The sequence below is a fragment of the Osmerus mordax genome, chromosome 7 (assembly GCF_038355195.1).
Source record: "Osmerus mordax isolate fOsmMor3 chromosome 7, fOsmMor3.pri, whole genome shotgun sequence".
NCBI classification, from domain to species: domain Eukaryota; kingdom Metazoa; phylum Chordata; class Actinopteri; order Osmeriformes; family Osmeridae; genus Osmerus; species Osmerus mordax.
The window spans coordinates 10,328,264-10,353,246 of NC_090056.1; the positions used below are offsets into that span (position 1 = coordinate 10,328,264).

Below are 24,983 nucleotides of genomic sequence, written 5' to 3' on the forward strand. Positions count from 1 at the left end.
ATCCGCTCAGTTAACCTGCAACAACACATCTGGAGAAAGGAGAGCTTCTCTCTTCCTTGTGCTTCAAAGAGTTCTGGAAAAGCTGAGAAAAAAATACCAGATTGTGAGGATGATGTAGGTGTACAGGGGGGTAGGCTATCGGCTATACAAACTCCTGCACTCTGCACATTCATACATTTCATGTATTCAACCCAGTTTCAAGAAGTGAATGTGATTTTATATCGACTAAATTTTCCTCTCATTATTTAACTATTCGGATAATACATTTGGCATTTTGCGTAAAAAATAGACTAGCCTACTGGTCCTCGTACGTATCTTTCACCCACTCAGTCTAAAGTTAGCGCTGATAGTAAGGTTTTTAATTGAACACTTACAGAACAATGGTAAAAGGGTAGCCTTTGAATCACAGTCAATGGTAGGCCTATGCTATTGTAACTGCATAACTGTAACTTTCGTAGCCTACTGACAAGGAGGTATTTGCCAGGCTTTGTAACTGCGAAATGGAAGCCGGTTAATAGCTGAAAAGGACACGCTATCAACGATGTCCATGCACTGATCGAGCACAAAAAGGGTCTTTATAGTCTGAATGTAGGGCTGTTATGTTGTTGTATGTTTAGCACTTGTGGATCTTTCTATTTAAGTCAGATGTCATTAGGAAATTGTTTTCATTACAAAAGATAATAAATAAAATTACAATTAATTGCCTATCATTCTATGATAACAATGGGTACTGGACAGATTGGTCAGATTGGGACCTACTAATTATTACGACCTCACAGTCGGTTACTGAGTAATGGAGAATTAGGACACATTATAAACACAGGGGTGTTATGAAGTGTGTGGGATTGTGCGTGTGAATGACTGTTCCGATTGTGTTTGTCAGGACGAGGGGCTGGACACAGATAATATTGTGGGGGTGGCTTAATTGCCCGACACAGAACAGTAAAACTTATCGTGCAGTGAAACTCAAGAGTGTATAATTGGGAGGGAGAAAGAGATAGAGAGTGATAGGGATTGAGAAAAAGAGAGGTTAGTCTTATGTAACTAGTAATGAGGAACGATAAGATTTTGAACCTGTAAGCTGTAAACTTAATGAAAGAACAACAAACCTACTTTGAAGAAATTCATAAATAGGAAGTGAAAAGACGACTGTAAGGTGTAACTTGAGAATACCATTGAACCGTAGGCTACTCAACCTGTCCAACTGGAAAAGGTAAGCCTGCTGTTACCCATGGTTTAAAGCAGAGTGCGAATTATACAATGACAGTCGAGATCAACTTCTTCTCCAGGGCGTGTATCGACCCCCCGACCTGTTGTTTTGACCTCTTTCGATGGGGTCAAAGTCTTAATTAGGGGGGTCAAACCTCCCCAAGCCCCAAGTAAATTGAACCTTGGTTTACAGGACATTTAACAGAGCATCACTCTGGGTCTTGCAGAATACTGGCAATAATGTGTTGCTTTATTGCAAATCTAGTTGCAGTGCCTCACTTTACCTTTAGTGCATCACCAACTTCTCTGAATAAATCATTATACAGCTGTATTCATGATGTTTTTGTGATCCATATAGTGTAGCAACCCAGGGGACTTGAAAGCCCGTTTCACAATGAAATAGGACTCAGATGTTAACATAAATTGTCCTTTAATAACAGATGTCAGGGTAAGGGTAGTGGGACAAACTTTAAATCAGGGTTCTTCCCATCCGGGGTCTGTTGGCCTTCATGGGGTGCGGTCCTGTTGGGGTTAAAAGCAGAGCGAGAGGCAGTGGTGATTTTAGACCCTTTTTAGGGGTGCTCAAGCAGTAGTTCAACACAAACATCCCATTTGTATATTTTTTTTTTAATGATGTATGCTATACAAATAATGTCTTTATGGTTAAAAGATCATGACATTGTTTACAAAAGCACAGATTCTAAATAGATCTAACCTCTTAATTTTGCTCTCAAAGTGCACCAGATTCATGGGTTTAAATTTAAAATGTAATAAAGACCCTAGAGGGTCAGGGGTTCGCTATATCCTTCTCACCTTTATTACCCCTGACCCGTTTGCATGCCTGTTATAAGTAAGGGGGTTTAGCACTTTTGCAAGGCACTGTATTCATGTCACATTCTAGTTGGGGGCTGAGCACCCCTAAAGGTCTGATCCTAGAATTGCCCCTGGCGAGAGGTCGGTCTTCTTCTTTTTCCAGTCTCTTTGCTGAACAATGCTCCTCCAAGGTTGTCTCTCTGGTCCTTTGGTTCTTTGTTCCTCCATTTTTTCCCTCCATGCGGCCTCTGGCTGGCTCCCTTTATGCCCTCCCCTGATCACCTGATGGGCTGCAGGTGTGATCAGTGCCATGTGCCAAGTTGCTGCAGCACTTCAACAGGCTGATAGACCTTTTGTATCACCTCCCCTAATCTAAGCCTATGGACTGTGCCGGATTGGGTGGTCGGTTTCCCCTGGTTTGCTACTAGGCTACTGATATCAAACTCAAAATGATTGTGTTAACAGATCTGTTACTCAGTAATGTTGATGCTCTTTTTGATCATCAGTGCTGTTCAAATGTACAATTTCAGATGGAAAAACCCCCTCGGCCCGATCTGATTGACTTCCATGGTGTTTCTATGATCCACTACTTCACTGATAACTGGGAGAACATCCAAAACTTCCAGGCCAGGCCAGATGATATCCTTATTGTCACATACCCAAAAGCAGGTCTGTGAATGTGAGGAAAGACTAACATCAGTACCAAGCCTTATGACCATAAAAGGTTTTAGTCTCCCTTCTCTATCTCTCTTCTTCTTTCCTCCAGGAACCACGTGGGTCTCTTACATCTTGGACCTCCTTTACTTTTCCCAGACTGCTCCTGAACGTCAGACATCCATCCCCATCTATGAGCGAGTTCCGTTCTTGGAGATATGTATTCCCGTCATGCCCCCAGGTTAGAAAGACCACCTGGAGGATACTTGCAAGCACTGACGTTACTGTGGAATTGTTCCTTTCCCACATCATAGTAACACATAATGCATGTCATATAGCATTCTCAGTGACAGTCCCACACACTACCTTTCACAGAGACTGCACTCATGTTATTCTGCCACACTGACCAAGAATATATACATACTCACACTGGAACTCACATTGGAGAGAAAACACTTAATTCTTCCCGTCTTCACAGGAACGGAGTTGGCCAATAACTTGAGCACCTCTCCTCGGCTCATTAAGACTCACTTACCAATTCAGTTTGTGCCCAAATCCTTCTGGGAGCAGAACTGCAGGGTAAAGTACAGTACAATGTATTTAGAATGCTCTTTGTGTCTGTGTTGTCTTGATTGTCTCTCAGGGCTGCTGTAGATTGGAAATACCAGTTCATTGTGAACATGACGCACAGAGTATATTGAAAGGACACATAATAAAGGACACATAATACTTTTCTGGGCAGAAACCTTAATTTCCTTTGCTTATATCACTGTCTGTTGATCTGAATTGGGCTTACAGAGTGGCCAGTAATTGACAATAAACCTCTGCTTTCTCTCTACAGATAGTGTATGTGGCCCGTAACGCCAAGGACAATGCAGTCTCCTATTTCCACTTTGACCGTATGAACATGGCCCAGCCAGAGCCTGGAGACTGGAACAGCTTCCTGCAGAGATTCATGGAGGGAAAGAGTGAGTCAATTTCAGAACAAGTGTGCGCGACATTCTCCATAATCATCCTTTATTATTACTAAATCTCCACCAACAATTTCAGTGGTGTTTGGTCCCTGGTACGACCATGTGACTGGCTGGTGGGAGAAGAAACAGAGTCACTCCAAGCTGCTCTACCTGTTCTTTGAGGATTTGGTGGAGGTGAGTTACCATATCGAAGAGATTTTTAAACAAGTGTTGTGTTCCTTACATGTCTTGTTTCCACGAGACCTACGGAGTATTTAAATTACGGAATAATTTACAGAACCTCGTAATAGTTGTTAAATGGCATTCAGTGTGCATTTGTGTGTGTGTGTATATGTGTATGTGTCTGCGTGGTTGTCTGTGTGTGTCTGTGTGTGTGTCTGTGTGTGTACGCGTTTCTTTAGGACACTGGTCGAGAGCTGGACCGTCTGTGCTCCTTCTTGGGGATTTCTCCTTCAGCAGAGGAGAAGGAGAAAGTGAAAAGAGGAGTGCAGTTTGACAACATGAAGAAGAACAGCATGACTAACTACTCAACCATTCCAGTGATGGACTTCAAGATCTCTCCCTTCATGAGAAAAGGTAAGCATAATTATATAGAGATAAGCAAATCAAAACCGATAATTCTGTGTAGGCCATCGCCTTTTCAGTGCTCACATTTGATAATTTGCTTTTGTGTCTCCAGGAAAGGTTGGAGATTGGAAGAACCATTTCACTGTGGCTCAGAATGAGCAGTTTGATGAAGACTACCAGAAGAAAATGAAGAATCCCACTTTAAGATTTAGAACTGAGGTGTAAAGTATTCAGTATATTTACAAGCAGAATATCACTACTTTGTTGCTAACTATATGAAAGTTCTGTGTTTATATGAAAGTTATGTCTGTGAGTCTACTCTAAAGTCACCAGTACTTAAACACTGTCCATCACAGTCTGAATGTAACCTTTGGGATCACTGGACTATACCTTTGGTAAATAAAAATATTATAATCCTACCTGTCCAAGCCTACCTCACTTATTATCTCCCTGTTAACTGTTTTCACTTATAGTCCAGTCATTTTATTAAAAAAGGTAGGACAAATTGCAACAGAAGCAAACTCTACTGATTTTGTATATTCAATATGTCCTGAGTAAAGAAAAAAAAGCCCCAAAGAATCCAATTAGGCGAAAGTTTCAAAAAAGACCCAAATATACTATTTTTCTCACATGAATAGGGTAAACATTTTAACCTTTAGACATCACCATGAATATTACTGAGTTGATTACTTACATCAAGACAAACAAAAAATGTATTACAAGATTTTTTTTTTTATTGTTTGTTAACATGGGCAAACGGTGCATAATCTAATTAGGTATGTGATTTGCATTTATGCAAATGTAATTTGCATATATACCACAACAGATCTAAACGTTGGGTATAGCCAGGTGAAAATGTCTTGAGCTCATTAAGACTCACTTACCAATTCAGTTTGTGCCCAATTCCTTCTGGGAGCAGAACTGCAGGGTAAAGTACAGTACAATGTATTTAGAATGCTCTTTGTGTCTGTGTTGTCTTGATTGTCTCTCAGGGCTGCTGTAGATTGGATATACCAGTTCATTGTGAACATGACGCACAGAGTATATTTAAAGGACACATAATAAAGGACACATAATACTTTTCTGGGCAGAAACCTTAATTACCTTTGCTTATATCACTGTCTGTTGATCTTAATTGGGCTTACAGAGTGGCCAGTTTTTGAAAATAAACCTCTGCTTTCTCTCTACAGATAGTGTATGTGGCCCGTAACGCCAAGGACAATGCAGTCTCCTATTTCCACTTTGACCGTATGAACATGGCCCAGCCAGAGCCTGGAGACTGGAACAGCTTCCTGCAGAGATTCATGGAGGGAAAGAGTGAGTCAATTTCAGAACAAGTGTGCGCGACATTCTCCATAATCATCCTTTATTATCACTAAATCTCCACCAACAATTTCAGTGGTGTTTGGTTCCTGGTACGACCATGTGACTGGCTGGTGGGAGAAGAAACAGAGTCACTCCAAGCTGCTCTACCTGTTCTTTGAGGATATGGTGGAGGTGAGTTACCATATCGAAGAGATTTTTAAACAAGTGTTGTGTTCCTTACATGTCTTGTTTTCCTTGTAGGAGACCTACAGAGTATTTAATTTGAAAGTATAATTTACAGAACCTCGTAATAGTCGTTAAATGGCATTCAGTGTGCATTGTGTGTGTGTATATATGTGTGTCTGTATGTGTGTGTATGTGTAAGTATATGTAAGAGCGTCTGCTAAATGACTAAATGATTAAAGCGGAAAGTATCTAAACCGGAAATGAGAATATGCGGATGGCGGCTCCCATCGTGACTTCCGGAATAAGGTGAATAGGTAAGCAAATCAAAACCGATAATTCTGAGTAGGCCATCGCCTTTTCAGTGCTCACATTTGATAATTTGCCTTTGTGTCTCCAGGAAAGGTTGGAGATTGGAAGAACCATTTCACTGTGGCTCAGAATGAGCAGTTTGATGAAGAATATCAGAAGAAAATGAAGAATCCCACGTTAAAATTTAGAACTGAGGTGTAAAGTATTCATATTTACAAGCAGAATATCACTACTTTGTTGCTACTTTATTAACTATATGAACGTTCTGTGTTTATATGAAAGTTCTGTCTGGTGAGTCTACTCTAAATCAAGTCACCAGTACTTAAACACCGTCCATCACAGTCTGAATGTAACCTTTGGGATCACTGGACTATACCTTTGGTAAATAAAAAATATTATAATCCTACCTGGCCAAGCCTTGGTACACCTCACTTATTATCTCCCTGTTAACTGGTTTCACTTAAGGTGACCCTGGATCTCCACAACCAACTGCACCAACTAATACCACATTCATTATAACCCTAACACAAGGCTACCTTAAGAAAAAAGTCACATTGAGTAATTGATAAGGTACCAGTACACTGACAGTCAAAAGTTACACAATTGGTAAAAGTTTATAGACTTCACTAACAATAGAGGTGAGTCACATTTTTGTGTATGTACATGTGTGTATATGTGTCTTAACCTGTTCTTTTTGTTAAGAGGTTACATGTGGTTATGTGAGAAAAGGGTTATGTTTCAGTCTGTAAAAAAAGGACCACATAAAGATTACACTTCTATCATGCTCTACTTTAATGACTTCAGGGAGGAGAGTTTATAGATTTTACTCCCTCTCCACGTGACAAGTCTGTACAGACACCACACTAGAGCTAAGTCATTTGTAGGCTCTCTCAGGCTCGGCTCCAGAATGAATCAGATGGGGCGGCATTTGGTTTCCACAAGTGGGAATTTTGTATATAGCTGTGATGGAAACGTATCGCTAAAATCATGGTTGGAGGGGGGGGGGGGGGGGGGGGGGGGCATTGCCCGTCCCCTTGGAGCCGACCCCGGGCTCTCTCCTGTGACCATGCTGCCTCTGCGGAGCCAGCAGTGGCCACCTGCCTCCACCCAGTGGTGGTTTGTGGGACGGGCAGGCTCTGCTGCACTGTGAAAGCAGAGAGGCCCCTTTGAGAACGGAAGGCCATGGCTCTTCTGTCAGTGATAGAATTGTTTGGAAAAGGAGGGAGGAGAGAGTGTGACGGAGGGGGAGGGTGAAGGAGAAGGAGACATTTTCTGTGCATATTGGGAACTGTGAAGTGAAGGGAGTCAGTTGGCTGAGCGGTGAGGGAGTCGGGCTAGTACTCGGGGGAATGTCCCTGTACTTACTGTAAGTCGCTCTGGATAAGAGCGTCTGCTAAATGACTAAATGTAAATGTAAATGTAAGTGTCTTTCAGAGAATTCTTGTTTGACTGTTTTGGATTTAAGCAAATCGGGTATGTCAATCTCCTTCCTTCACATTTTCCTAACGTTAATGAGTAGCTTCTTTTTGGGATTTTGGGATCAAATATCTGAACCATGCAAATTAAGACTTTCCTTCTCTTGTCCAGTGAACTTCTCTGTTAAGAAACCCTGTTATCAGAATGGCCATGGGCATTTATTTAACTGGTGCATGATTCATCTGAGGTCAGGGTATTGCACATATACTGTATGCAATGTTTATCTGTCACTCTTAGATGGAGCTGCCACCTCGACCCAAACTTTTTGACTTCCATGGAGTATCCATGACCAACTATTTCACTGACAACTGGGAAAATGTGCAGAACTTCAAAGCCAGACCAGATGATATTCTCATAGCCACATACCCCAAAGCAGGTATAGTGTAAATCAATACTATCAGTATAAATCAATTTGGTCAGATGCTGAATAAAAAATGGTATACTGTAGAGTGTACACATTGTATACGTACATGTTTCAAAAAGGATTGGCCAAATTACATGAATTACCTTATTTTTCTAGTACTTTTATGAACAAAATACAAATCAGGAGGGGAGAAGGAGAGACAAAGAAGCATACAGCTGTCAGGTCTTGGATTCATGTTATGGTTGGTGTGTTTGTGGAACTGAAATCTCTCCCCATGGTTCCCTTTATTCTGCAGGAACCACATGGGTGTCCTATATCCTGGATATGCTGTGCTTTGGCCACTCTGAGCGTCAGAACTTGGTCCCCGTGTATGAGAGAGTGCCTTTCCTGGAGATGCACATTCCCTCTTTCCCTTCAGGTTGAAAACCACGAGATTCTGGAATCAGTCGATTGCTTTTTAATGAATCAAATACATCTCAACTCTCATGATCGCAGTGGCTCGAGAATATTATCTCCTGCTTTTTCTGTTAGGAGTGGCTGAACTGAACAAGATGTCCACCTCCCCTCGTCTCATCAAAACTCACCTTCCTGTCCAGTTTATCCCCAAGTCCTTCTGGGAGCAGAATTGCAAGGTACTGTGACCTCACACACCTCAGTGAACTTTCTATGTCTCTGTCCTCTCACTCAACAGCAATGCTGTTCTTCTTTCACAGATAGTGTATGTGGCCCGTAACGCCAAGGACAATGCAGTCTCCTATTTCCACTTTGACCGTATGAACATGGCCCAGCCAGAGCCTGGAGACTGGAACAGCTTCCTGCAGAGATTCATGGAGGGAAAAAGTAAACGATTGAGTGAAAGGATGAGTGTACTATTTCAACTTCCTATGAAATGTAATACTGTACATACTAATACATGCTCCCTGCCTTCGTCTCCTCCTAAGTGGTGTTTGGTTCCTGGTATGACCATGTGACTGGCTGGTGGGAGAAGAAACAGAGTCACTCCAAGCTGCTCTACCTGTTCTTTGAGGATATGGTGGAGGTAAGCATCTTCCTGATGTAAGGGATTTACTGGATTCAGGGTTGGACATCAAGTCTCAGAATGAGAGCACTGTTGGTTCCAAGGGCCGTACATGTCTTTGCAGGACACTGGTCGAGAGCTGGACCGTCTGTGCTCCTTCTTGGGGGTTTCTCCTTCAGCAGAGGAGAAGGAGAACGTGAGAGAAAGAGCACAGTTTGACAACATGAAGAAGAACAACATGACTAACTACTCCACTGACACTGTCATGGACTTCAAGATCTCTCCTTTCATGAGAAAAGGTTGGTATGCGAGCAGGAGAAAGAGAGAAAGATTGAAAAATAGAGAGAGATGCTGTGGCAAGATTTGTTCCTTTTCATAGAGATGTTTCTCAAAATTTCCAGGAAAGGTTGGAGACTGGAAGAACCATTTCACTGTGCATCAGAATGAACAGTTTGATGAACACCTTCAGAAGAGCATGACAGAAACAGATCTTAAATTTCGCACCACTATATAAGGCTGGCTCTTGCCTTTATAATAATAGTGCTGAAAATATATTTAAGGATATTACAGGGGATCATGCCTACATGTTAATATTGATGGTTGAAAAATACATTAATGAAATGAATAAATACTTTACTGTACAACATTTTATTGTATTTATTTTAAACCAGATATGAGACTGCAGCACAAAAATACAACTTCAATGAGCGAATGAATGCGAAGGAATATGATGGAAAATCTCTAATACAGAATATCTGCTCTGTGATAAGTGAGAACAGATAAGTACAGGCTGGTTTACTATGGCACATACTGTAATGATGGAAAAAAAACTACACAAGCACTCCCACCATAACTGTCAATCACTGATGGTCCCACCCCCCATTTGATGAGATGAAGGGGAAGAACAGGTGGTATAGTTGCACTGAAATCTTACTGGATCATTGGAATGTCAACAACAACAACTCAACCACATTTGACTGTAAATACAAAACAAGTCAAGCATTTCACGTCACAGGGAGAAACTGCCGTCACTGCAGAGGAAGGGCCAGCTCTCTGGTGGAGCTATGGTGGTAACTTAGGTCTTAAAAGAGACAGCCTGGGCTACGTTCAAGATACAGGTATGAACAGACATAACTCCACATGGGTTAGGCTTGTTGTATCAATATCTGCTTCACATTGAATGCCAAGACAACTATAGTGAAGACACAGAGTTCCAGAATAATTCCACAAAGGATGATTTTAGTAAAACCCTTCTACATTAAAAACCATGAACAAAGCCCAGAAAGTCCTTAACTACTAACAGCTCTCTGGTTACATCCATATTCATTAGCAGTGTTCCAAATGTCATCCTCAGTTATCACTCTGATAACTATAGTTGCCTTTACAGACACACAAGTAAAACCATTTCAGATTGTCTTTCACAGTAAATACCTTTTGTTCACGCACCTCTATTTACAAACATCAAAAATAACAGTATTTACATAATTTCTTATGTTACATCATATCTTCCTTTTGAGTACTAAAAATACTTTAGTATTAATACTAATACTTTTCATTTAGGTTTCTACAGGAGTACTGAGGTTTAAACTAGGCTCAGGGATGTGTGGTGCAGCTCTGCAAAGCTGTGAAGCATTCCAGGTAGAACAACAGTGTGTGCACTGATAGAATTATATTATAATTATATATAACTTATAATCACTGGTCAGCACGTAGTAATATTAGGAGTTATGACAAAAGGTGATCAAAGACTGCATGGTGCATGCTTGTTAAATTAGGAAATGCTAAAGGCTTTACCAGATACTTCATATAAAATAGACCAGTTTCACACTTAAATGTCTTGGAATATAAAACCAACTGTTTTTAGACCCTGCTAGAGGCAGCTGCCACAGCTGCACAGGTCAATGGGCTTGCAGTGTGTCAGAGGCGTCTTCGGGGGCTTGTTTTGTTCGTCTGTCTTACATAATAAGCCTCACATTATCATAGAACTGTGTTGCAACTGTAATCCTGCTTTCTTCGTGGGAACTATTGATACCTATTATCTATATATAAACACAGACCGTTTATCAGATAATGTGTATGTACTGTATATCTACGTCAACATGACTTCAGCTTGGTTATTGTACAGAATATGGCACATATCTTCACATCACAAACAAATGCATCAAGTTGAAATATTTCAGCAATGAAACACTATACAAGGCTAAACAATTCAGTATGATGACGACATTTTCACAGGGAGCACAAGGCCTCAGTTACCTTTATCCAAAAACCGTCAAATATAATGGACTGTCTTACAAATGCTAGGGTGTTCCTACAACTCATTGGACCACATTATAAATCCTGAGCCAATCCCTTTTCCGCTTTCACCATACTGCTTTGAATGGTAATCTCTAAAACTGAATGCATGTATGCGACACTTGGAATGAAACCTGTAGGTCAAAGGTACACCAGTATGTTTTTTATCGATTTGCTGTGTTGCTAATCTGTGTGCTCTTTGAACCAGTCTTAGTGAGTAAGCCACAACTGGAGGGCAGCTGGATGCCGATGGGCCTGGGATTATGGAAGTCCTCCTGTCAAGTCCCTCCTCTTGAAGCAGCTCTGATATAGCCATTGAGTCAATGTTAAGTTAAACGTCAAACGTCTGTCTGTCAGTCTAGATCTAGTTTGGTAATAGTCTTGTTGGGGTTGAGTCCTTGGTCCTGCTGTTGTGGGTAGGTAGTGAGAGTTCAGAGGTCGATGATCTCACTGCTCACACTGGCAGAGTCTTCCTGCCGGCTGACCTCTAAGTAGCTCTGCCCCGCCCCTGCCTCCCTCCCCGCCCGGCCCCGCTCCCTCTCTGAGTCTGGGGTGAGGAAGGGCCGTGTGTCGTCTCCCACCTCGTCACCCAGGTGGCCTGTAGAAGTCCTGGAGGGCCGAAGGGACACGGGACAGGACACGGAGGAGGGGACGCTCCCTCCCCCGTCCCCGGCCCACCTGTGACCCTGGTGGGAGGGTGTGGGGGGTGCTGTGACTTGCCTGCTCGGCACACTGCTCATCACACTGCCCCCAAGAGGCATGGAGGACTCTGTGCGAGCAGAGTGGTCGTCACTGCTGTCCGAGACCAGCTGGGGGTCGCTGTTTCTGCGGAGCCACGGCCCCTGACTGCCCCCTGAGCAGGGGGAAGGGGAAGGTGAAGGGGGGCACAGGGGCTGGAACAGGCTGCCCCCCCTGAGGAGGTGCTCTCTGTGCAGGGCCTCGTCGATGCTGCGGCTCAGATCAATGGGGGAAGGGGGTCGAAGGTCAAACTCGTACAGAGACAACCCAGATTCCTTCTCCCGCTCCAGACTGCCACACAGAGAGCGCTGGGGTCTGCCCAGGGCCTGCAGCCGCAGCAAAGACCCCGTGGAGCCATCGGACACCCCCCGGTCTGCAGACCTGCCCCTCTGGTTGCGTCCACAGTTGCTGTCCTTAACGTTGCGTGGTTGGGGGGGGGGCTGCTCTGGGTTCTGGTTTCTGATCAGACTCTTGCTGATGTCAGCTCCTGGGCGGTCCTGACCGGCCCAGTTATTGGGCAGCTCTCCTGGTCCTCCTCCTCCTACCCCTCCTCCTCCTCCGACGACTCCATTACTCTCAGACTTTCTACAGGGCTTCCCTCTCAGGCTCTGGACGATCTTAGACCAGCAAGTGTGTCTCTGAGTGGAGCCTGATGACTGCCCTGGGGAGGGGAGATCCCCTCCTGCCCTGCCCTCCCCGCCAGGCCCCTCTCCTCTACCCTGGCTCCCCCGGGGCCTCCAGAACACCCAGGAGGCCAGCAGGAGCAGGGAGAAGCCCCAGGCCAGTTCCAGCAGACGGGCCCAGAAATGCACAAGCCACCAGCCCCAGCCAAAGCGTCTCCATTCTCCTAGCAACCCGTAGAGCCACAGGGTGGCGTGGACATGAAGCCCACAGCACAGCGCCCCCAGAAGGCCACACACAGCCAGGACACGGCTTAGGACCAACCCAGTCCTCCGACCCCCAGCCCAAGCCTTACCACTGGGCTCCTCTGACCCTCCAGGCCTGGGGACCGGGGGGCAGCCAAGCCGGGGGAAGACGTAGCAGAGGAAGCCCAAGCAGATGACCAGACCCCAGCCAAGGGACAGGCACTGCAGGGTAACAGGCACAGCTGGAGACAGGGCAGGGGACAGCAAGTCTGCCGCAAGTAGCAGGGTACACTGAAGCACAGCCAGAACAGCGGCCAGTGGGGCGCTCTCAAGAGCTTCAGGCAGCAGACTCAGCCCTGCTCCTCTCATGGCGAGCAGTGCCAGGGCAGCCTGCGCCCACACCAGCAGAGGCAGGGCCAGGTTGTAGAGGGCTGTGACTGCCGGGCGTGGGAGCAGGCGTCGTGTTCCGTAGGGGTCGATAAGGAACAGGGCAGCCCTGACAGCAGCCGCCAGCAGAAGGAGAGCGTTGGCCAGGGCCAGGGCGCCACGTTGTGAGCAGTCCATGCTGGGAGAGAGGCCCAGGCCCAGGGCAGCTCCAGCCAGGAGGAGGAGGAAGAGACCAGCAGAGCCGTAGACGTGGAGATCCCAGGCGAAGGCCAGGGTGCGGCTTAGGTCATCCCAGTGGAGAGAGGTGCCATTGAGGAAGGGGGAGGAGCCGGGGGAGGTGGAAGGGTTGGAAGAGGGGGGTGTGCGAGGGCGTCCCAGGCGAACAGAGCGGTTCTGCTGGGGAGGACCAGACTGATCTGTGGAGCCAAAACGCCCTCGACCAATCTGAAGGGTAGGGGTGGTGAGGAGAGGCGAGGCCCCTGAAGAGAAGGAAAGAAAACAGTATAATTTCAGCATTCTGAATGGACAAAAAAAAATTGTAAGTTGTTCAATAAAGCAAACCCCTCCGAAAGTGGTCTATTTATTTTGATTACTATCTAAATAAAATCAAACCTGATCATAGACAATTTGCTATGTGGTTAATTTTACAAGTTGTAATGGACATGTAACCTTTTTTTTAAATATTTTTCTTGTTTTATTTCAAATACAAACAAATGGTGGGACATTTCTGTACCACCAGGGGGAGATAAATCTTGTATGAGAGGTCTACACTATGCAATAAAACTGTTAATCCAAAAGACTATGTAGCCTTTGTTAACAATAGCAGTACTATACTCCTTATTCTATACTAAACCATTTTAACCATTTTAGTATCAAGGTGAAAGATTCTTATACTAAGTGAACAATACTCAGACGAGAGGATCTTCTACCTTAATAAACTTCCCTCCCAATGACCCTCACCATTGACCTATCGCCCCTGGTTTCCTCCTCCACATCCATCGCTGCCTGCTCTCTACGCTTGTCTCTCACATCAATCTGTTTGTTGTCGTCCGTCAGCTCTTACATGAGAGCACCTCTGCCCGTCAAGTCTGGAGGCTCCACACTTAACTTGCACTCACAGATCTCCACAGGTAGTGGCGGCTGCACAGATTAACTTCCACGCACACACATATTCACACTTGCAGACAAACACACACACAACGGCTATAAAATAATAACACCAAGGTGAAGTCCTTGTGGATGATAGCTGACTCATTTGGTTTATTGTATATGTCATTGAATTTTTGGTGTAATCTCTATGAGGTCATCTCTGTTATGGAATACCCCATTACTGCAATATACTATGTCTGTGGTGAATTTAAAAAGTAAATCAGGGTTCTATAAAAAACAATCACTCAAATTTTGGTTTGATTGATTGGTTGGTTTGACACACACACACACACACACACACACACACACACACACACACACACACACACACACACACAAACACACACACCCATGATGATATCTCTCTGGGCTTGGTAAAACAAGCACACGAACAATTGTCCTGGTAGCACCACCTTCTCCAGAGCCTAGGAAACACCCTACAGCAGGCCACTCAGGCAGCCATTCATCACTTACTGTACAGCACAGGATAACACCAAGGGTGGAGCACTAAAAAAACGACTTATACCATACTTGGGTAAGGCACTTCACCCTACTTGCCTCGGGGAATGTCCCTGCACTTACTGTAAGTCGCTCTGGATAAGAGCGTCTGCTAAATGACTAAATGTAAATGTACTTATTATAGTCTTTTCCTCTCCTACACATACACACACACACACACAGAGCACACACACTTTGTCACACACACCAAGGCTGAGAATTGGTGATGGATGGTGGAACAAGATGATCTGTGGTAAAGCTTTGACAGAGGACACTCCAGCGTCTCTGGCCTGTGTGAGTCCTAACTCACCATGAAGAGTCAGGTGGCTGAGCGGTGAGGGAATTGGGCTAGTAATCCGAAGGTTGCCAGTTCGATTCCCGGTCATGCCAACTGACGTGTCCTTGGGCAAGGCACTTCACCCTACTTGCCTCGGGGGAATGTCCCTGTACTTACTGTAAGTCGCTCTGGATAAGAGCGTCTGCTAAATGACTAAATGTAAATGTAAGAGCAGCCCGTGAAGGCTGACACCATGACTGATGGCTCTCTCGAACATAGAGCACTCTTTGGCTGAGCCGTCTCCCTCACCTTCTACACAGGCCCCCTCCCTGTCTAATCACACACGCTTACAAACACATACATATGCTGCCTCTCATATGTGTTTGACTTCCGTCTTTTAAACGGCGATCTCGCTGAGCCGCAGGACTCCGATCTGTCCCAGATGTGCCGATCCCATTTCACAGCTGGAGGCAATTAACCATACCCCAGCACTCTCCCACTCTTTAACACGCACACACACGCACACATGTTCACACATTCCCACACACCACATAAAATTACTGCGTCTATGAATGCACACACACACACACACACACACACACAGATGTACAAACACACACACAGACCCACACTTGTAGGTTATGTATGTCATTGACATGAGCCATTAATAGACCCAATTCAATCTACTGTAAAATGAAAACTGCAGTTGCTGAATTTCAGTTCCCTCCCGGGAAAACAGACTCAGTGGAAGGTTGTTTTAACATGATCTAAATGTTGTCCTGATGGTATCTAACTCAGAGACTGGTTTATGTGCCCCATGTGTCATACTTTTCCTCTGTAGTCTGCTTTACTCCATCCCTTTCTCTATCCATCTGTTTATCATTAGCACTCACTATGCACTTTCTCTGGCCCCCACTGTCTTGTGTCTCTTTCAATCGCTCACTCATTCACTCACTCACATACTCACTCACTCACTTTTTCCTCCTTCCTTGTCTCCCTTTACCTATAATTGCTTTGTCTTATCCTCTCAGTTCACCTCTCTCTCCACTTGTGCATGCTTTCCTCCCACTGTCAACTCTGCACACCTTCCAGTCTACTTTCCATCTCTTTCTTTATTTCTCGCCCACTCTGTCTAGGTCTTTTCCCTCCTTTGAGTTTTTTCCAAGTTCTTCCAGTAAAATATTCCAGCTGCACAAATAATTCCACTCTAAATCATCACAGGAAAGGGTAACTTTTAACCCGGTGAATACAGCCATTGTTTTTACCAATGACAAAACCCAAAGTGCACTACTTTTACCTGTAGTAATTGCAGTTCTCCTTAGTTCTGTTGTCTTTGCCTGTTGACTGGTTGCCATTCTTTCAGGTTGTGGTGTTGTTGTCGGCTTGTGGGTGGTGCTGGAAGTGGTTCTTTGAGGGGCTGCTGTCTGAGTGGTTGTGACAGGTGTGGTGTCTCTGGCTGTGGGGGATGTTACAGTGGTGGCCAGGCGCTCTGTAGGTTGGTCTAAGGGGGTCGTGTTGTTAGCTGTCAGTTCTGGAGACAGAGAGATGCAGAAGTCAAGGTTATGATGAAACTTGTATTGCCCTTCTACAGTCTGAGCTAACGCACAGGGAAATGGTTATGATGAGATCATGTATTACACTCACGTGTTAACAACCGCACCCTGACTGTTGTCTGTGTCACTATGGACATGGGTGTGACCTTAGGGGGTGCTGTCGAGATGTTTCTATTGGCCGGTGTCAGGTTGGAGAGGCTGGGCTGCTTGGTGAGGCTGATGGTAGGAGACAGCAGGATGTCAGCCATCTTGGAGGAGGGGTCTTCGCTGAAGGCGGTCTGAGCTTGTGGTTTAAACTGAGCCATTTCAGCATTAGATGTTGTCAATCCAGCCCGCAACTCCTCTTCAACACCTGTTATAGTTGGGTAGGGCTCACTTCCTGAACCAGTTACCTGCCAATCATCCTCACCCCCCTTTGGTACTGGTCCATCATCAGCTCTGTTCACTGTGAATGGCTCAGTCCCAGCTGAAGGAATACCGTTACTGTGGCGGGTATGGTCTGAGGCTATTGTGGAAGATGATGGAGTTACTTTGGTGGCAGTCTCAGTTTGAATCCCTGTTTGGTCTGGTCTACTGCTTAACTTTGGGGTGGGGGATGAAGAAAAGGTATGAGTGGTAGATAAAGTGAGTGGGGGGGAAGAGGCCATTCCTCCAACCCCTGTCCTTGTGGGCCATATTCTGCTAAATACTTTGATTGGCACATCAGTGCGGCCTCTCGGAGGGTTCGAGGACAAGTTTTCAGACGTCTGATTGGTGGGTTTAGACGATGAGCTGGTAGGAGGCTCCAGAGTAGAGGAGGAGGAGCTGATGATCACCTGTCCAGGTGAGAGATGGAGAGAGGAGCAGAAGAGGAGGGTGAAGCTGAAGAGGGACACGGTGTCCATGACGTGCCTCTGAGGGGATGTCTTCTATGGTCCCTCTGTCTGTCTATCCGTCTGTCACACCATTCTCCACTTATGCTCTGAGGATACAGAGAGACAAATGAGAAATGTCAAAGATGAACCACCAACCAGCTCTGTAAGAAGTACAAATTCCTTCCAAGTTTGACTGTGTTGTACACTTATCAGAGTTAGATCAAGAGGTGAGACTGCTTGTGTGCTCTCATGTTTCTTATAAACAGCATAGTTAAAAGTATAGTTTCTGGGTGGTGTGTGTGTGGGTGTGTGTGACTATATGGAGGAATGTTTATGGCATGACTGCTGTGCTGACTCAGAGGGCAGGTCACTGAATCTTTGAGGACCTAGCAACACTGTACGACACACAGAGGGGTGTGGTGCGGTGTACAGTTACATTGATTCTCTTTCTGTCTCACACACACACACACACAGACCAAATAGGACTTTGGCCTGTAAATGAAGTTGCATAACAGAGGACCTGCAAAAGGACCAGAGCAAAAAGAAGCCCAGATGGTCCAACTCAAGACAGATGGATGTATTCTTTCCTTCTTTCTCCCTCTGTTTCTCCCTCGTTAGATCTGCATGCCATCCCTCTTGACTATCCTTTTCTTCACTAAATAAACACATTTCTCACCTACATCTTTCTATCTCTGAGCATCTACCGGAGTTACTCTCTGTCCTTGTTCAACCGTGTCTCTGCGGCTCTGAAGGACAACAGTGAGTGAGGCTGAGGCTGTAGAGGCTGTAGAGGCTGAGGCCAGTCAGAGCAAGACAGGATTACACAACTAAGTCATATCGGAAAACAGCTGTCAGTATGATCCCTCACACACTCATTATACATTTATCTTATCATCTACCCCCCCTTTCCCCCCGCCCCATCCTCCACTACCTCATCCTCTGACTCAAAACTAAACAAAAACAGTCCCCGCGCTCATGCTGACTCATCTGAAGGAAGAGGAAGCGGCCCGTGGGCACAGATCTAGGATCAGGCCCCTCTCCCTTAGTTCTAAAGGGAAAGGGGGCAGAAACACAGAGCAGACTTTACTTGTGGGGGACCCATTTTATGTGACTCATACAGGCCCCATCCTTACCCACAACTCCTCAGTCTCTGACTCACATGTAAAAAAAACTGCAAACATCTGACAGCTGTTCTTCACATGTGTCTTCTGTGTTCTAGAACACACGTGCAGAGCTGTTACGAGAGTGACCCACCTTAGTATACACAAGGGAGGTGAGTGCATCCTGAGTGCAACTGCCTTGATTTAAGGCAGATGACATCCGTCCCTGTTTTTTTCTCTCTACCTCCCTCACTGCAACAATCACTTTTCTCAGTGTTGTTCCAGCCAAAGATGCAAATGAGACGTCTGTCTCGACCAATCTCCAGTCTGTCTCGACCTCCACACCCTCTAACAGTAGCTGCGAGTCTTATCTTCCTTCGCCCCCGTCTCTTCCACTAGAAACCTCCACTTCTGTTCGCCAATCCGACTCTGATTAATCCCCGTTTTCCCTCCGTCTTCTCTCCTTTCCTCGCTTGCATGCTCAGGTGCAGCTATTTAAACATGCTCATATTTTACACACGGGTGTGGGCGCTGATAAAGGACCATGACGATGGCGGCAGAGATAAGCAGGAAGAGGGGAAAAGCGGACATAAAAACAGAGCGATAAAAGTGAGCGATGAGTTCACCGAGAGCGGAGGATGGAGAGAGATTGATGGGTGAGGGCTTGATTTAAACTCAAACGGTGAAGAGGAGGGGGTGAGACGGGCAGAAAGAGGTCATTTGAGCAATAGACGTGCATTGAAGCCCAGAGTGAGGGAGGGAGAAAGCTGTTGTTGGGAAATTGACTCAGAGAAGCTATAACTCCTTAACCACGGACAATCCCAACAAGTTTGAGTCATTTTATGTGACTGAGAGAAATCTTGGAAGGGAACGCGTGTGTATGCGTGTGGGTGATGACTGAGGTGTGTATACACGTGTCACACCAGGCAGTAACATGGCTAGCAGGTGCAGAGTCGGACAGAGATTCCGGCAGTTGAGGCTAAACAACCTGACAGTTGAAGAATGTCTGTTAGAAATCTGAAACTAGTTGCACGACACTACAGCAGGCCTCGTTGGTTCAGTGTGCAGGGCTTTTATGGTGTGTGTTTGTGACTCTTCACAGCGAGGACAGAATTGCTCTGCTGCTCCGTCTGAATCACTGTCAAAAGAAATTGAGTCAAATCACACATACCCAGACACACACACAGGTTAGTGTACAAACATGAGAAAGCGTCAGTCTTTCTATGAATGTCGGTTTGAGTGAGAGGCAGAGAGGGCAGATGGATGCATGAGGGAGGGTATTTTTATCCTGAGCTGCCCCTGGGGTAGAGGGCCACATCACTGAGGAGCAGGAGAAAGAGAAGGAGGGAGGAGGGGAACAGGAAGAGAGGATGTGGACATGTCGTCACTCTCACTCTTACAATGAGTCTTTTATTAAAGATAGAGAGAATTGCCTGAGGATAAAATACCGTTGTAATGTAGCATGCAACAAGCTGTGGGTTAGCACATCCACCCAGTCCAACAGAGACATCTGTTACTCAGGCATGACTCACTAGTAGCACTGTAGCTGAAGCACATCCTACTACATACACAAGTGGGTCTTGGGTTGTTGTCTTTGGCGTCTGTCATAAAAACAGGTGCAGGCATGTTTTACCCTTATTTCAAAACTGTGGAGCTTCCAAAAATGATAGGCAAAACCAATTCCCTGAAATGCAAACTTAATCTGAAAACAGAGAGCAGAAGTCTACAGGTCTCCCTCTGTACCCTGAGTACATGGTGTAACGGCTGTCTCATTCAGAACTGAAAAGCCCACTTTTGGCCAACACATCACTAGGGTGCCACACACGTCGTACACACACAGTAATTCTCTGTCTTGCACACACATTTTTGCTAGATTCCAGAGAATCTGGGAGTCTGCAGTTGGGTTTTCCATCAATTTGAGTGAATGTTTCCAAGAACAGACACAAGCCTGTTTATGGACAGAGCAATCTGTGAGCTCTCCCCAACAAGACCTCCTCTGAATGGTGCCATACTAGCAACTGCCGCGTGTGAGTGTCTGTGTATGTGTGTATAGGTGTGTGTGGAATGGAAACATGCCTGCAATGTACCTCCCCTTGTTCATGTACACATGAGTGTGTGTCTGTGTTAGAACTACAGAGGCTCCAATGTCAAGGTGGTGGCCATCTAATGACCAGATTAAAGAGTCGTGCCCTTACAGAACCTCAGGAGTGGAGGACTAGCCACTAAATAGCGAAGAGAAAGAGCGTAAATAAGGACACAAAATCAAGCACAGACAGTGTAGAATGCATAGTGGAAGAAATCATAAATAGTGTAGGGAGAGATGAACAAAAGGAAGGTGTGAAAGAAAGAGGGAGAAAGAGAGAGACTAAAGTAGAATTCAGGGCTGTGTCATGGCGGGACTCTGAGCTGTTTCACAGTCCAGAGTCAGGGCATTACTGCATTCCCCTTAGCTTAAGGTATGTATAGTTTCCTTGTGCTGCACCGTGTGGGGGAGAGGTAAGACAGACAGACAGACAGAGAGAGAGAGAGAGAGAGAGAGAGAGAGAGAGAGAGAGAGAGAGAGAGAGAGAGAGAGAGAGAGAGAGAGAGAAAGATCTAAAACTGAACCCTGTATGTGTTTAGATGTACAGCATTTCTCGATCTCTGCTTGTTTAATTTGAGTCTCTGTTTTACCACTCGGGTTAGGGTTTGTGTGTACGTGCGTGTGTGTGCTGGAAGGTGTGGGAATGTTGCTAATTTTACCATTAAGATTCCACCACCTTTCAAGGTGGCCTCCCCCTCCTCTTGCAAATACACAAACACTTTACAACTGACTACCTAAAAGAAAACGACTATATATAAATGACTATAATTGATCAAATATATAATATATGAATATGTATTATTCATATATTATATGAATATATATTCACATGAGCTTTTTCTAGAAAATGATGGGTAGATACAATGTTATGTTCACTAGGATGTGACAGCAAATGCTCCAGTCTAAGTTGCCTATATTATGCCAACTACTCGACCCTCGCTCCATGACTCCTGACTGATCTTCTGACCCTTTGTCCAGCAGGGTCATAACTCTGTCTAATGTGATCTGGACCACACATGAGAGACCCCAGATGTGCTCCCTGGAATGCGATGGCTCCACAACAAATCATTACAGCCCTATGGGTAGGTTTTGATCTCCATATGAGGTGGATGCCCAGTTGAGACAAGAGCCTGACATCTTTGTCCAATGCTCTGCTTTCAGACAAGCCACAGATTAAGGGCAAAAGTCAGCCCTGGAGAGAGTGAGGTATTTCAACGGCTCATAGACACCCACACATGCACAAACACACATCCATACACCACACCAACACAAATACAGACTAACACAGACAAGGTGAATAGACACCAATAGGTCACCTTATTCAAGAGGTTTGCATTTTAAAGATCAAAGGTAATTTGTAGATCTCTAAATTAAAAATACACATGCAAAACAGCATTCTGATTGTAACAACTTTCACTGTATGACATTTCCAAATGAGGGGCAAAACAATTATTTGAACAAATGATGCTTCAGCATGCTGTTTGTGATCTCCTGTGGGTCTAAGGAGCTCTAAATAAGAATGGTGCACACTGATGAACGCCCATGTCGTCCATGTTCCCTGTGTACTACAAGGTGAATGTTTTGTCAGTTAGAATGGTAACCTTTCTGTGCTTCCAGGGGTTTTCCTGGCTGTTAGGCAGCTCTGTCTGAAGAAAATGTCTTCAATATGATCTTATTTCACAACCCTCTGTGGGGCAGATGTGGACGCTAAACCAGATTGACAGATAAAACCATAGCCTTAAAGTATATTTCTTATCCCATACCTTTAAGGTGGTCTCCTGTCTGTCTCCAAATCACCAATTTTTTGTGATAACACTTTCAAAGCCAGGTGATAAGTCTCGAAGGTTGCTAGGCTTTTTATTCTTCGCAGTGTTTTTGTTGCTTTTCTCCAAGTCCTCTCCGACTCCAAGTGGTCTGGCAGAGCTCTGTATTAAATCCAGTTACGCGGTGGAACAGCTTGCATGCGTTGTGCGATCCAGAGGCGCACTGGCACAGACCCCCTTCCCTTCTTACCTCCCTCAGCTAGACCCAGCCACGGCTGTGGTTGAAACCCTGATGGGAAACAGGTGGATCCAGATTCTCCAATTGCCCTTAATATTCCTCGTTGCGTTCGGGTCTACAGTGTCCTAAATACTAAACACTTACGCTACAACTTGTTGCTCTTTCGTCATTTTCAATAACCATTCTAAAGTGTTGCTGAATAATTCCCTCCGTTCCAGTCCAAAGGATAAGCCAGTATGCTCAAATGTCGATAACTTGGGGACCTGTCTATTAAACATGAGTAGTAGCTTGTGAGGAGAATAGCCTACTCGAGCTTAGAGTATTTATAGCAAGGCATCATGGTCATCATGTGCGAGCTCGTCTTTCCCGACTAGTTCTTTATTCTGACCGGTCAGAGGCGCAGATTCGCAGCCAATGGGCGAATGGCAAACTGCATCACAGCACCAGCCTGTATCCTCAAGGTGCCCGCATGCACTCTCGGATTTAGTAACCCAGTAGCCTATACAACTGCAGGTATTTTCATTTCAGGACTTTAATTTAAACGTAATTAACGTTGACATTCGGAGTTTAACATATGCGGTTCTGCAATTCAAGCGCAATGGAATATTCTCACAGGTTAACCTGTAAGCCTACGTCACACATGGAACGATGCCCTGAGTAATAGCCGCATAGCGTAGCCCGTAGCACATAGTTCATAGCCTACGATGTACCGTTAGATACATTATTCGACCAGCATCCGTTAAATTACTTACCTGCTTTTCTGTGGCGTTTCAAATATCCTTCACGTTCGTCAGTTTAGGAATCGGGCATGTCGCCGCAGGTACGTAGGCTCTGTGAGTAGTTTTTCTTGGTGCTTCAGAGCTGGACTGCCGCAAGCTACCCTACTGCAAGAAGCGTAAAGACTGCTATCGTGAATCCCCTCTGCCAGTTTTACCTATTCCAGAAACCAGCGAGTTTATCACGCCCCCCTCTGACAGCTCCATCTCTCCATCCCTCCCTCCTCTTTCTCACATGCGGATCAACATGATTGCCTACCGCCTGGCCGCTCTGCCTTATTACACAATGCGCAGCCTATACGTATATAGGCTATCACAGACTCCTCGTTTAGGTCCCATCAAATTGGAGAAATGTTTACTATTGAAATTATAGGTAGTTCCGCTATCCTCTCTTCTTTTACATCTTGGAAATAGACACGTAGACGACGTCATGAAGGATTCAGTGTGGTGTCATGTTCACTAGACATGTCTGGGCATAAGTGGATCTGATAAACACAGAATGTTTTATAAAGTGAAGACTTACAGACTTATGTGGACCATTTAGGTAGTCAGATGTTTTTGTTATTTTTAACTGATGAGGTTGGGTCTATTGCCATGAGTTGCAGTGATCGCAGTCCCAGACTTGGGACGTCACAATACCTGTGAGTACAAACAATAGAGCTGGTACAGACAGCGATCTCGTGGTGCAACGCTACACCCTCCTCTCCAGTCTCCCAGTCTTCCCCTCTGGAGGGAGAGCCAGTCTGGGCCAAGACCACTGCTGTCTTCCTGTGCCAAGCCCTCTGCACCCCCCCCACCACCACCACCATCTGTCACACACACTCATTCACCTGGACCCCCCCAACACCACCCTCCCACCACCAAGTAGGTGCTTCCTGTAGGGGCTTCCTTTACAATAGGATCTCTCCTCCTCTATCATTTCAATACTCAATTCAGCTGAGTTCAATGGAACTAAAATAACCTGTGTAGCTCTAAGGATTTTCCTAAGACCATTACATTACTACTAAGCCAATAGGAGAGAAGACTGCAGGCTTGGTAGTGAGGATTGGAGACCCCTAACAATCCTAGTGTAATCAAATATTTGGGCTTATTGCATGACAAATATGCAAATCATATTTAAAGAGACAGATAGCAAACACAAACAAACTAGGCTAGACTGAAATTAAAACAAACTTTCTCTTTCACACTTCCCCATCCATATTTGTCCCTTAATTTGAATAAGCATTAGGAGAATTATTCATTCACAGCGTATCAAATACATCCTTTGCATATCAAACAAAAAAGTCTTTTTTAAGAAAGTGTTTCAATCTAATGTAGGTGAGCTTGTGTATCATTGACTGTGTCTTCCGTGTGTTTGTGGTATGTGAATAGCATTATCTAGCTACGTTCCTTTGGTAACAAGATTACAGTAATCTGCTGTATCTGTTGGGAGCCCAATACAGCTGACATGTTGAAATCACACAGAAGGACCCCATGAGTCACCAGGCTGGTCGGGGTGTCCATCTGTCTGCCTATGTGGAATAAAAGAAAA

General features: G+C 45.0%; 4 protein-coding genes across 6 annotated transcripts; 3 read left to right on the forward strand and 1 right to left on the reverse strand.

Moving 5' to 3' along the window:
- Window positions 1-952: 952 nt before the first annotated feature.
- On the forward strand, window positions 953-4,636 carry LOC136946068 (cytosolic sulfotransferase 3-like). The gene is made up of 8 exons (XM_067240256.1): window positions 953-1,213; window positions 2,553-2,691; window positions 2,789-2,917; window positions 3,155-3,255; window positions 3,518-3,644; window positions 3,727-3,824; window positions 4,052-4,226; window positions 4,330-4,636. Exons 2-8 carry the CDS (start codon window positions 2,553-2,555, stop codon window positions 4,440-4,442), a joined length of 882 nt encoding a protein of 293 aa, XP_067096357.1. The 5' UTR covers window positions 953-1,213; the 3' UTR covers window positions 4,443-4,636.
- A 211-nt stretch (window positions 4,637-4,847) lies between these two features.
- On the forward strand, window positions 4,848-6,241 carry LOC136945274 (cytosolic sulfotransferase 3-like). Its single transcript, XM_067239020.1, has 6 exons — window positions 4,848-4,856; window positions 5,083-5,145; window positions 5,408-5,534; window positions 5,617-5,714; window positions 5,948-6,014; window positions 6,106-6,241. Exons 1-5 carry the CDS (start codon window positions 4,848-4,850, stop codon window positions 5,999-6,001), a joined length of 351 nt encoding a protein of 116 aa, XP_067095121.1. The 3' UTR covers window positions 6,002-6,014; window positions 6,106-6,241.
- A 401-nt stretch (window positions 6,242-6,642) lies between these two features.
- Window positions 6,643-9,517, forward strand: LOC136946070 (cytosolic sulfotransferase 2-like). 3 transcript variants are annotated; one of them, XM_067240259.1, is made up of 8 exons: window positions 6,643-6,655; window positions 7,731-7,869; window positions 8,153-8,275; window positions 8,389-8,489; window positions 8,571-8,697; window positions 8,799-8,896; window positions 9,000-9,174; window positions 9,277-9,517. In XM_067240259.1, exons 2-8 carry the CDS (start codon window positions 7,731-7,733, stop codon window positions 9,387-9,389), a joined length of 876 nt encoding a protein of 291 aa, XP_067096360.1. In that variant the 5' UTR covers window positions 6,643-6,655; the 3' UTR covers window positions 9,390-9,517. The 3 variants fall into 3 exon arrangements, with proteins under 3 accessions (XP_067096360.1, XP_067096358.1, XP_067096359.1); XM_067240257.1 differs by lacking the exon at window positions 6,643-6,655 and adding an exon at window positions 7,301-7,436; XM_067240258.1 differs by lacking the exon at window positions 6,643-6,655 and adding an exon at window positions 7,424-7,490.
- On the reverse strand, window positions 9,515-23,567 carry LOC136946065 (proline-rich transmembrane protein 3). The gene is made up of 4 exons (XM_067240253.1): window positions 23,429-23,567; window positions 16,730-17,599; window positions 16,383-16,616; window positions 9,515-13,640 (listed from the first exon to the last, which is right to left on the reverse strand). The coding sequence occupies exons 2-4, from the start codon at window positions 17,520-17,522 to the stop codon at window positions 11,602-11,604; spliced, it is 3,066 nt and encodes a 1,021-aa protein (XP_067096354.1). The 5' UTR covers window positions 17,523-17,599; window positions 23,429-23,567; the 3' UTR covers window positions 9,515-11,601.
- Window positions 23,568-24,983: the final 1,416 nt, after the last annotated feature.

Bases quoted from the DNA above. Each gene is read 5' to 3' on its own strand.
- LOC136946065 (XM_067240253.1), bottom strand. From the start codon at position 17,522: ATGGACACCGTGTCCCTCTTCAGCTTCACCCTCCTCTTCTGCTCCTCT. The intron at 16,617-16,729 runs GTGAGTGTAATA...CTCTGTCTCCAG, and splicing joins CAGGGTGCGGTTGTTAACAC to AACTGACAGCTAACAACACG. The intron at 13,641-16,382 runs GTAAAAGTAGTG...CCTTCTCTTCAG, and splicing joins GAGAACTGCAATTACTACAG to GGGCCTCGCCTCTCCTCACC.
- LOC136945274 (XM_067239020.1), top strand. The intron at 5,535-5,616 runs GTGAGTCAATTT...CAACAATTTCAG, and splicing joins GAGATTCATGGAGGGAAAGA to TGGTGTTTGGTTCCTGGTAC. The intron at 5,715-5,947 runs GTGAGTTACCAT...AAATGATTAAAG, and splicing joins TCTTTGAGGATATGGTGGAG to CGGAAAGTATCTAAACCGGA.
- LOC136946068 (XM_067240256.1), top strand. From the start codon at position 2,553: ATGGAAAAACCCCCTCGGCCCGATCTGATTGACTTCCATGGTGTTTCT. The intron at 2,692-2,788 runs GTCTGTGAATGT...TCTTTCCTCCAG, and splicing joins TGTCACATACCCAAAAGCAG to GAACCACGTGGGTCTCTTAC. The intron at 3,825-4,051 runs GTGAGTTACCAT...GCGTTTCTTTAG, and splicing joins TCTTTGAGGATTTGGTGGAG to GACACTGGTCGAGAGCTGGA.
- LOC136946070 (XM_067240259.1), top strand. From the start codon at position 7,731: ATGGAGCTGCCACCTCGACCCAAACTTTTTGACTTCCATGGAGTATCC. The intron at 8,490-8,570 runs GTACTGTGACCT...CTTCTTTCACAG, and splicing joins TCTGGGAGCAGAATTGCAAG to ATAGTGTATGTGGCCCGTAA. The intron at 8,897-8,999 runs GTAAGCATCTTC...ATGTCTTTGCAG, and splicing joins TCTTTGAGGATATGGTGGAG to GACACTGGTCGAGAGCTGGA.